Source organism: Stegostoma tigrinum, chromosome 21 (assembly GCF_030684315.1).
Source record: "Stegostoma tigrinum isolate sSteTig4 chromosome 21, sSteTig4.hap1, whole genome shotgun sequence".
Classification (NCBI taxonomy): domain Eukaryota; kingdom Metazoa; phylum Chordata; class Chondrichthyes; order Orectolobiformes; family Stegostomatidae; genus Stegostoma; species Stegostoma tigrinum.
In genome coordinates this window covers 13,398,272-13,410,846 of record NC_081374.1, presented here as the reverse complement: position 1 = coordinate 13,410,846, position 12,575 = coordinate 13,398,272, and the positions used below count along the sequence as shown (strand labels likewise).

Sequence of the window (12,575 nt, the reverse complement as noted above, 5' to 3'; positions counted from 1 at the left end):
ACGCATTGTCATTGTAAAGTATATTGTTACTGTCAAAGGGATCTGTCAATGCATTTAAATTTCCCGTCCATAAATATTTGAAAAAAAAGCCTTTCTGCAGTATTGAAAAAAAGTCAGGGCTTGTATTGATTCTGTCAATTGATGTATACCTGAGAGTTATCCCTACAAGATTACTGTTGTGAAAATTAATTTATTCTCAGATTGGGTCCCAAGATAGTTAATTGCTAAATTGATATGGAGGTGCAAGTCAAGCTTAAGAGACAATATGGGCTTGATGAAGCCAATGGTACTAAATTGGCATGGGGGTTATAAAGGCCATGTTGGATGAGTGGTACATAGGTTGGCATGAAGGGTCATGGAGATTGGATATACATGTGATGCCATGGGTTAGCATGGACGAGAGTGAATAGGGTATGCACTGGATGATGGTTGGTAGTTTGTTTTGTGATTTAGTTTAAGAGCATTTTAGTGCATCTGCTTTTTACATGGCTCACCTCCACAGCTGGTGGCCTCTGAACTCTTTTCAGCAGTGGTAGCCATGTCTCCCATAAAACCCAGCCCACTCCCTAAAACCAAAATTCAAACTTGCAAAGCATTGTTTCCAGAATCAGGTCTCCAGAGGCAGGAATTGTCTCGGAGCTTCACTCTAACACAGAGTGAAAATTCTGCCCTTAATACCTGCAACTCTCAGTGGAAAAAAGTGGGTCCCTCAAGATGTCACCTTTAGTCATACCACAGCCCTGAGCCCAAATTCCACTGCAAAAGGCAGAACATTTCAGGATGAACAGACCTGGTTCACCAATGGCAGGACTACACACAGGAACAGGCCATTTGTGCAATTACATAGAGCATTTGCTAATTAAATTACATCCTTTGATTTCCACTGCCTCTTCCATGGGGACCACATCTCTCTCTCTCTCCACTCCATTAATGAGCAAATTACGTTTGCTATGTTTAATGCCTTGAGATACGCAGAGATGACACAGCAGTTTTTTAATGTCTAAACAGGAAACTTATTTACGTGCTTTAAACATATTTGCTTTATCATGATTGTTTTACTTTCTATTTCCCTGCAACCCACACCCAGGCTTGACTAATAGCACACAGAACAAAGGGTCAACAGACACACACAATCCAACACCAAACAATAGAACAGTGTAATGGTCACAGACCCTCAAAGCTGGCCCTACCCTCTTAACACTTTCATATGACTTCACAAACCTCCCAGAACATTCTCAGGTGTTTGTGGTCCCTGGTATGAGGCAACTAGTCTTTCTGATACAATCATATATGCTTTGCTGTGACAGCACCACCCCCAACCCTGCCATTGTGACACATAACAAACGATCCCATCAACACGTATAAAACCAGGAATGTCGGTTAAATGTTATAACATTGTTGAAAAGTGTTGAATTGTTCGATGTTCGAATGTGTCAGTCTGTTTACAGCTGATGCTCACTGCGCTCAATGTTAAAGCTGGGTAGGGACTTGAGTAAAGTAAACAAAGCTGTGGAAATATCTGGAGTCTGAAGCTGAAAGATCGGTAATCATTTTTAATTAAAGCACTTTTAAATAAAACCTGCTGCACACTTAGAAGCTAACTTATCACTTTTGCATAGATCGTAAACATAAAATAGACGACAGGCTAGAAATTTTTCTTGGACAAGAGAATGAACTGAGCAGTGTCTGATAAATTAACCATTCTATCTGATACCAGATACTCTGACCCATTGCAGCCACTGCCCAAGATGAGCCCCTCCTACTAATTAGCCAACCACACTATTTTAATGCTAAATGTTTAACAAAGATGTTTGAATTCTTCTTTTTGGAACATCTAGTATCTCATGAGGTACTACACGAGCTTCAGCACTTGATCATTTTCACTGTGGCTGTTAGAAGTCACAGGCCAGTAGACTCTGGCAGAATTGTATCAGTGATAATGGGAACTGCAGATGTTGAAGAATCCAAGATAACAAAGTGTGGAGCTGGATGAACACAGCAGGACAAGCAGCATCTCAGGAGCACAAAAGCTGATGTTTCGGGCCTAGACCATTCATCAGAGAGGGGGATGGGGAGAGGGAACTGGAATAAATAGGGAGAGAGGGGGAGGCGGACTGAAGTTGGAGAGAAAACTTGAGAGGTAGAGAGGAGAGTATAGGTGGGGAGGTAGGGAGGGGATAGGTCAGTCCAGGGAAGATGGACAGGTCAAGGAGGCGGGATGAGGTGGTAGGTAGGAAATGGAGGTGCAGCTTGAGGTAGGAGGAAGGGATGGGTGAGAGGAAGAACAGGTTAGGGAAGCAGAGACAGGTTGGGCTGGTTTTGGGATGCAGTGGGGGGAGGGAAAGAACTGGGCTGGTTTTGGGATGCAGTAGGGGAAGGGGAGATTTTGAAGCTTGTGAAGTCCACGTTGATACCATTGGGCTGCAGGGTTCCCAACCGGAATATGAGTTGCTGTTCCTGCAACCTTCAGGTGGCATCATTGTAGCACTGCAGGAGGCCCATGATGGACATGTCATCTGAGGAATAGGAGGGGGAGTTGAAATGGTTCACGACTGGGAGGTGCAGTTGTTTGTTGCGAACCGAGCGGAGGTGTTCTGCAAAGCGGTCCCCAAGCCTCCGCTTGGTTTCCCCAATGTAGAGGAAGCCACACCGGGTGCAATGAATACAATATAGCACATTGGCAGATGTGCAGGTGAACATCTGCTTGATATGGGAGGTCATCCTGGGGCCTGGGATAGGGGTTAGGGATGAGGTGTGGGGGCAAGTGTAGCACTTCCTGCGGTTGCAGGGCAAGATGCCAGGTGTGGTGGGGTTGGAGGGGAGTGTGGAGCGGACAAGGGAGTCACGGAGAGAGTGGTCTCTCCAAAAGGCAGGCAAGGGTGGGGATGGAAAAATGTCTAGGGTGGTGGAGTTGGATTGTAGATGGCGGAAGTGCCTCTGGCAGAATTTCAGGTTTTAATTCGCTCACAGAGTCCAATATGTTGAGCTTTTTGCAAAGTGGGCAGATTATCAAACAGGCAAATCTCAAACCTGAGCCCAGGTCCTCGTAAGGAAAAGGAGTTTTTCTGGCCTTTCCAGCTCAACTATCAATACCTGAGTCAAACTCTGACGGGGGAAAGTTTTGTTCAAACAGCACGGCCTCTAACAATGAAAAGCAGCAGTTGGATCACAACAAGCGGCATTGCTGACCCCAGCAAATTAATGAAAACCTATATAGCGTTAAACAGATGCATTTTTTTTCCCACAATATCTTAACAAGATCATGTCCCATTCATTCCAGAAGACGAGTTTGCTATATTAAACACAAATACCTGAGCTGTCCCTACCAGCAGCATCCAATGGGAGGGAAAAATTAACCCCGAGTCTTCAACATCATTCTCTCCAAACGACAAAATATGTTAACACAGCGTGGAGCTGGAGGAACACAGCAGGCCAGGCAGTATCTAAGGAAAGCTGACGTTTTGGGTCAGGACCCGTCTCCTGAAGAATGCTTCCAGCCCGAAATGTCAGCTGTCCTGCTCCTTTGATGCTGCCTGGCCTGCTGTGTTTCTCCGGCTCCAGACTGCGTTATCTCAGACTCCAGCATCGGCAATTCTTACTATCTCTACAAAATGTGTTGGTTTGTTTTCCAAGTTACTAAGTTAGGATTTCTTTATATTTGTCAACACTTGGTGCAGATTTTAAAAAGCTATGTTTGCTGCTACCACACCTGCACATACTACACATGTGGGCACAAAACCTGTGGCATCGCTGCAGGCAAATAGTGTTTGTATCAAAGAGCAGGACCATCTGTCATATTGAACAATGAGTAAGTAACAACAGTTTTGTGCTGGATCACTCGGTGAGTCCACTGAGCCAACTTATCACACTATTCCATTGGAATCCATTTGTTTACATGAATTTCTCTGGAAAAGAGCCTTGGAACAGTTACAGCCTGGAAGGAAGCCATTCTGTCCGTGTGTACATACATGCCAGCTCTCTGTAGGTGATACTCAGCTAGATCCACCTCCCCTGATGTTTCCCCACAGCCCTGTATCATTGTTTTCTATCCTGATAATTGATAATTATCCAATTCCTTTCTAAAAAAAACACAATGAACCAACTTGACCAGACCGTCAGACAATACAATTGAAAACATTAATGCACTTTGTTCTAGTTGTCTGTTCCAAGTGCTTCCCAGCTTCATAATAAAGTAAAGCTTGTGCAAGTCTTCTTTTCTTTTATCTGCCTGGGGTGCCTGGCACTGTGTTCCGAGTTTTTAAAAAAGATTTAAACAGAAAGCACCCTTTCTGTTCTCACTCCCTCAATCCCCTCAGCCTTTATGGTCCATTATGTCAACCCACTGTACTCACTCCCATTGCCCATTATACACCCATGCCAATCGAGTTATCTCTCATTACCCTTCATATCCTACCTACCCACAATCATCCGTCCCGGTGCCCATTCCAACTCATACACGCCACCCATCTTCGTTTGCCTTTCCCTCTTTATGCTAATACCTGTTATCTGGCCTGGGCATGAATCAGAAGGCATTCTGTCAGAAAGTAAATTTATTGGCCGACTGATGATGCCACTATTAAGGAAAAACACATTCTCATCGAATTTAAACAGTCCAATATGTTGAAATTGTGTTCAAAAGATGTGCAAAGTAGGTAGATTGGCCATGCTAAATTGCCCATAGTGTCCAGGGATGTTTATGTTAGTTGGGTTAGACATAGGAAATGCAGGGGTAAGGGAATGGGTCTCGGTGCGATTGTCTTCAGAGAGGCAGTGTGGACTCGGTTAGGCCACATGGCCTGTTTCCACACTGTAGGGATTCTATGATTCTCATCCCTTATGAAAATTAAAATTTCCCTTGAGTGTAAAATAACTTAGATCACTAGTATTTCCATTACGTAAACAATTAGATGAGCTATTGTGGTAGCATCCCTACCTCTGGACTTGGAGTCCTGGGTTCAGGTCATACCTACTCCAGAGGTGTGTAAGAACGTCTCTGAACAGGTTGTTTAGAAAAATAGGTTAAAGTTTTTAACAATTATAAATAGTTGGAGCATCCAGAAAAATGCTCATTTAATAGTTGCGCCATGGTGAAATGATAAATTGAGAAATATGTCATGCAGCACAAATCCTACAATGACTTTTGTAAACAGCCACTCTAAAATACCTAGCTCTAGTCTTTACTTTAACTCCTCAGAGTGTGGACAGTTCACTCATGTCTTTGGCAATGCCAATGAGTTTTTGCACTTTTTATACCACTTCACGATCCCAAAAGGAAGCCTTAACTCCATTAAACGGGCTTTATCTTCAACAGGATGTCACACAACCAAATCCACAGGGATCCAAAAGAAGGGAAATATAAAACATGGCGCTCAGTCCCTTACGCAACTTGATTCTTACTTCCACCAACATAACTTTTTCCCTTTGGCCTGAAGAGCCAATTCATTCAGTATCCACAAGTGTGCATGCAGACAGGGGAAAGGCATAGTTTTACTTCTTAACATTCTAATTTGCGGACTACTCTGTTGAGAAAAACACTCGCATTCATTAAAACTCATTTTGACAAATGTGAACAGTCTCAACAAATCAACATTTCTCGATGTTTCTTGACAAATCTCAATAGGCTGGAGAGTTCCAAGGAGTTTATATACCTTTCAAACACAAACTTCTCCACAATTAACAATCCTAAAGGACAACTGATTCTCCCACCCTCCCACTAATGCTCCCTAAATCCATACTCAAGGTGTCCTGGGACCATATTCACAGCGTACTGTAGCTTTCCAAAGGAGTACATTGGTTATCAAAAGGAAACACAGTGAGAACAGACTTGTTATTACCGAGTCTAATCACCACATTCCAGATACCTAGGATTGACGCATTTGATTTCAGTGGAGGCAATCATTTAAATGGCCCACATGAGTCATAGACTGCCCTGATATCGACTCCCGTGAAAATGTGAGATGCAGTGTTCAAAGGCGGGAATTAGAATTGGCATTTTTGACGCAAAACAGATGCTATCTGTCGTGGCAAAAAATGGCTTCAGTGTTTTTTCTTTAAACGTGAGAAAACATTCAGGCAATCAGTCTTTTCTCATGTATCCTCTTTGAAAGTTCTTCAATAAATCACATGCCCCTTCTCTATATCTACTCCCAAGAACCGAATATCCTATGAGAGGCAGTATAAAAGCATTAGACCCTGGTCGGTGCATGTACAAGATTAGCAGAATACATTAAGTGCAAATGAAATTTTACAATGGAGATTTTTGGGTAAGTCTTGGCTATCCACAAGTCCTGATTCTCAGGACAAGTAAGGGTGAGATGTGAGAGAAAAAGGAAGTTGAGAATCTAACTGAGAGAATTCTTGTTTTTTTAAGATCAATCTTTATGTGTGAAATCTTATCATAACAAATTCCATCAAGATCAACAATGCTAATTAATATAAAACATTGTTATAAGGTCTATCCTAATTCTGCCCCAAGTAGTAACAGCTTAAAATGTTTAATGTAGAACAGTTGCAAATCGAGTTATGGCATTAGTAGTTTAATTGCTTCTCTGTGCCACTGGTCTTACAATGATTAAGACAGCTACATTAACCTACGACATGACCCTTTATTAGTTAAATACTTAAACCCATTAGTGGCAACTATGAAGTTATTTAGAAATTTCTGCCTGAATTGCCGCTAGCCTATAATTTTTCTTCATCATACCACTGTTCTTTACTGATTTTTCTGAAACTGTGGAACCATCTAGTGGTGATAGTAAGCACATTGTTTAAAAATCAGTCATTTTCCTATGTAGCTCATTTTAATTTAAAACCAAAAGACTATAAGAAATAGGAACAGGAGTAGACTATTCAGCCTTCTGGGCCTGCTCCACCACTTGTGGCTGCTTTCACACTCCTCATGCCCACTTTGCTGCCTTTTCACCATAAGCCCTGCTTCCCCCGCTGATCAAGAGTCCATCTATCTCAGCCTTAAACATACATAAGGACTCTTCCCAACCAATCACCATAGCAATGAGCTCAAAAGACACACAACCCTCAGAGAAGAAATTCCTCCTCATCTCAGTCTTAAGCCAATTAATTCTGAGACTATGCCCTCTGGTCCTAGACGTCCCAAGAGGTGAAACAGCCTCTCAGCATATAACCTGTTAATAACTTTAAAAATGCAGAACCAAAAATATTTCATATACAACAAATGAAATCCTTAAAATGTGAAAACATCTGATAGAAATGAAAGTACATAAACCTTGTTTAATAACTCATCTGAAAAATAACATAACCATAGAAACCTGATGTGTCAATCATTGTCGGTGTTGAACCTTTAAGCCCTTGGCTCAGATACTTGAAAATGGAACCAGGCTTATCATTAATACATAAATGTCATTTTATTTCCCTTGTGATGCTTGCTGTTCATTTTATGCAACTTTGTTTTCTCTATCCCTAATGACAAATAATATTCCTGAGTTGCTATGGTAGGCAGATAACCAATGTTAATACAGCTTCAACACTGACTGTTGAGAGCTGTGTAGATTGACTCACTGTTGATTTCTGCTACTCTCTCTCCAGAAGTACTTCAAATATTGGGTTTCTCACTTGATACAACCCCTTTTCCAAGTCAGAAATTAGGAGCTCATCCCAGTACTCATGGGCATATTCCAGCTAACATCTCAGTGCTGCAGTTAGAGGTGCCGTCTTCTGGATGAGGCTGTGAGCCAAGGACCAAATTAATCATTCAGATAGGCCTAGAAGATGTTATGCTATTTGTAGAAGAGAATAATGATCATCCGGTGCCCTTTCAACTTTCCTCTCTCAACCAGCCACATCAAAAAGTGATTAAATGATCATTTATCCCATTTAATGTTTGAAGGTCCTTGCTATTAGACTGTATTATTTACCCATATAACAGCCAAGACTATGCTTCAAAAGTTTGGCTGTGAAGCACTTTGGGGCAGATTGAAAACAGAATAGGTGCTTTGTAAATGCAAGTTCTTTCTTTCTCAACTGCCAGAAGGCAGTATGCTGCAATTCTAATATCACCAGATGAGAATTCATGCCCTGGCATCACATGTTCAACGCATTCATTCATCAATATACAATGCATAGTCCTCACTCTCACTTGCTATTAAGATTCTAAGTTAGGCAATAGCCCTAGTGGTGTTATTGCCTGACTATTAATCCAGAAACTCAACTAATATCCCAGGATCCAGAGTTTGAATCCTGCAATGACAGATGGTGGAATTTGAATTCAATTTAAAAAAAAGTCTGGAGTTAATGGCCATGAAACCATTTTCAATTGTCATAAAAACCCAAATGGTTTACTGATGCCCTTCAGGCAAGGAAGTCTGCCATCTTACCTGGCCTGGCCTACATGTGACTCCAGACCCAGAGCAATGTGGTTGACTCTCACCTGCCCTCTGGGCAATCAGGGATAGACAATAAATGCTGGCCTAGTCAGTAACATCCACATCCTGTGAATGAAAAAAAATAATTTTCCCAAGGCTGTTATTAGTCAGCTATCTTCAGTCAACTTAACTTTATTAAATTATCTTATTCCAATGACAAAGACATTTTGTTGTTGTTCAGAAACTCAGACTAAGAGCCATCGTCACACTAACGAACACTAAGTTCGTTAATAGGACAGAAAACAGCAATCAGGATGTAGTGAAACAACACCAAGCTTCAGTTTTCAAAGCTTGCAGGCTGCTTGAAGAAGGGAAATATCACAGATGAATAAAGTTTTACAGACTAGGTGTCTAGGGAATAAGTTAGTCGCGTTATTTCTCAACTCAAGTTGAAGGTTTTTGGTGAAAGTGATGAGGTGGTATCAACATGAATCATTTTCAAATTAGGTTTAGAATAGTTAAGTGAAATCATTATCCCACAAGGCGAAAGTCTGTTGTGCTAACTCTTTAAGAGAGTCATTCAGTCATTTCCATTGTACTGCCTTTTCCCAAAACATTCCTGAATTTTTAAAGATTTTTAGCTCAGTTGTTTAAAGGCAATATGGAAGCTATATCCCTCCAACACTGCTTCTGATGGCCCGTCACTCTCTGTAAAAGAAAATTCTCTTCCCTTCTTGTTATTTTGGTAGTAATCGTAAATTTCTAGTTAGCAATTATTGTTTCACTGACCAATGGAAGTTTTTTTTATTTCATTAGAGTTACCTATACATACCTCTGTCAGATCCTCTTTTAGATGTGTCTGATGAAAAGTCCAGTTTTCCTAGTCTTTTGTCATAACTAAAGTTCTACTATTCCTGAAGTTAGCCTGGTAAATCTCCTGTCTCCAGAAACTTCCTCCAAGTGGATACAGCATTCTAATTGTCTCATAACCTGATGATTTGCATAGAATTCTACTGTGTAGAAGAAGGCCATTCAACCCAGCAAATCGACACCAACCCTCCAAAAAGCATCCCACCCAGAACCCCCCTCATGCTATCCCTGTAACCCTGCTGTTTCCATGGCTAATCCACCCAGCCTGCACATCCCTGGGTACAGTGGGCAATTCAGTATGGCCAATCCACTTAATCTGCACATCTTTGGACTGTAGGAGGAAACTGGAGTACCCAGAGGAATTCCATGCAGACATTGGCAGACAGGGGGCAGCACTGCGGCATAGCAGTCAGCACTGCTGCCTCACACCGGGTTCAACTCCACCCTCGGGTGCCTGTCTGAGTGGCGTTTGCATGTTTGCTCCGTGTCTGCGTCGGTTCCCTCTGGGTTTCCTCTCACTGTCCAAAGATGTGCAGGCTAGGTGGATTAGCCATGCTAAATTGCTCATAGTGTCTGGGAATGTGCAGAGATTAGGTGGGTTATAGTCGGATGGGTTTGGGTGGATGCTCTGAGTGTTGGTGTGGCCTTGTTGGGCTGAAGGGCCTGTTTCCACAATGTAGGGATTCTAATATCTATGAACTTGCAAACTCCACACCAAAAGTTACCAAGGGTGGAATTAAACCCAGGTCCCTGGCACTCTGAGGCAGCAGTGCTAACCGCTCAGCCACTGCACCGCCCTCTTGGGGTCTCTATTTTTTTGTTTATGAAATTCTTGATTCCATATGTATTAGAAATATTTACACAGCCAGTAAATAATTATTGTTATTAGATAGTGAAGCATTTAAGCAGATGACTGGTACATATTGCTATCACTACTGGAACAACAATAAATTAATAAGTTGTATGTTTTGGAAAAAAGGTTATCACTTTGAATTTAATCTTTTCCTTTACAATGAAGGGAGTGTAACACAACTTATTTTGTGCCTTAACTAAAAGAAAGATTACTCTATAAATGCATATGGTACTTGAAATCTTCACTCTTTTCTTCTTCCTACAGGTCATGTTTGGAACAATGTTTGATCATAGTGTCGGGGATCATACCATTCTGTGAATAGATTCAGAAGTACACAAAATCAAATGCAAGTGATTTGCACTCAAAGCCTGAACAGCTTTCAGAACAAATAACTTGGCAAACGTGTATTGTAAAGTGCTTTGCACTGGCGTCTGATACACTGAGTGATATGGAAAAGAGCATAACTGTGCAGGCACCAGTTATTATTAAACTGTGCATCTTTTTTCTTGGTTGTAGTATGCTATTGCTTATCTAAAACAATGATACTTGTGTGGAATATCTTGATTTGGCACATGTGAAAGTATGTACTGTTGTACTTTGTTAAAGATATCTTAGCCCCAGTTCAGACAGTAGCTCTCCTTTCTGTGACACAATGCTGAAAGCAGGGGCTCCCAATTATAATGCTTTTTTTTTAAGGACATGTTCAGAAAGATGGGAAAAACCCCATCCTGAGGCCACTTGCAACATGACGTCTTAACCCAGTGTGCAAGGTGTCAGATAAAGCACTGTGCTGCTCATGGATCAAATGAGATGTAGTGCCATTGCAAGGAAAATGTAAATGGCTGATTCCCAAATGCACTTCCTTACTGCAATAGCAGTCAGTGGGTGGCAATAACCAGTAGCCTTGGCTGGCATTCTTTTCTTCTTAACTCAAGCGCTGAAACCAGAAGCTGTGCCCTATCTGAAAGTAGCTAATTCAGGACAACTGGGAATTAAATCTGGAGCCTTCCTGGTTTGCATGGATCAGTAATATATATAGAAACAAAGATCACATTCGTTTTTTGAGCCATTTTGAAGAGTATTTAAGGATGTTTGCAGAGAAGCAGCTTAAATACTTTTCTTTTCCACATTAAACACAACACAGAGAAGTAACACAGGGCAAACTATATTTCATGAAGTAATTTAAGCTGTCGGGTTCGGTGAAGCGCACTGCATTTTAGAGAATGGACTTGAGAGATGTTCATCGTGTATTCCTTGAACATTATGTGACTGTTACCTTCAGTAAGCCCCACAGTTGCTGCCTAACAGTAAAGCAAACTGCTGCATCTCATTCAGAAAACAAAACCCACTCCTGTGCCATTTCCCCACCTTTATTGACACAAGTGCATTCAATGCATGGCTGTGACATCTCAATGTAAGTTATCTTGACAATACAGGAATAGGGTAGGGTTTTTCATCTTCATAATTATGAAGTATATCATTCTCAAAGTAATGAATCAATGTTTTGTTGCACTCCACTGTGAAATAAATGCAATTGTTATTTAACTGATGAACACCAGTGTATGCTAATGATACATAAATAAATGTAATATATTACCAGTATTCAACTTGCTGTTCTTTTCATATAAGTGCTCTGAAATAATAAGCGAAGGTATTTTGCTTTCTGTTCCCAACTTTTGCATTTGTGGTTTGAGTCATTAAATATTTGCTTAGATATAGAAATGGTTGAATACAAATTGTATATATCCAGCATGGTTTTGGCAGTTGACCTATCTATGCAGTACTTTCAAAAATAACCACAGAAGTTCTAATAGAAAATATACAATGCTTGTCTGTGCCACCTCTCTGTTAAAGTATCTAAAACTAATCCGTGCAGCATTTGTGGAGGGAAACTGGAGTTAACATTTCAAATAGAGTGACCATTCCTCAGGGGAAGGTGGGTTCAGAAAAGATATACAAGGATGTTGCCGGAGCTGGAGAGTTTGAACTATTGGGAGAGGCTGTATAGGCTGGGGCTATTTTCCCTGGGGCTTTGGAGGCTGAGGAGTGACCTTATAGATGCTGACAATATCATGAGGGGCATGGATAGGGTAAATAGACAAGGTCTTTTCCCCAGGGTGGGGGAGTCCAAAACTAGAGGGTATAGGTTTAAGGTGAGGGGGAAGCAACTTTAAAGGGAACTAAGGGGCAACATTTTCACGCAGAGGGTGGTGTGTGTATGGAATGAACTGTCAGAGGAAATGATGGGGGCTGGTACAATTACAATATTGAAAATGCGCCTGGATGGGTATAGGAATAGGAAGGACTTAGAGGGATATGGGCCAAATACTAGCAAATGGGGCCATGTTTATTTAGGATATCTAATCAGCATGCACAAGTGGGACCAAAGGGTCTGTTTCTGTGCTGCACGTCTCAAAGACTCTATGACTTTAAGGTGTTAACTCTGATTTCTCTCCACAGATGCTGTCAGACCTGCTGAGCTTTTCCAGCAATTTCTGCTTTTGTTTCTGATT

General features: G+C 41.3%; 1 protein-coding gene across 2 annotated transcripts in view; it reads left to right on the top strand.

The window, feature by feature from the left end:
* LOC125462665 (solute carrier family 26 member 9-like) overlaps window positions 1–11,656 on the top strand; it is a 118,682-nt gene extending 107,026 nt beyond the window's left edge. For both annotated transcript variants that reach the window (XM_059653356.1, XM_059653355.1), the window contains one exon: window positions 10,327–11,656. In XM_059653356.1, coding sequence (XP_059509339.1) covers window positions 10,327–10,380 — 54 coding nt within the window. In that variant the 3' untranslated portion in view covers window positions 10,381–11,656. The remainder of the gene's footprint in view (window positions 1–10,326) is intronic.
* Window positions 11,657–12,575: the final 919 nt, after the last annotated feature.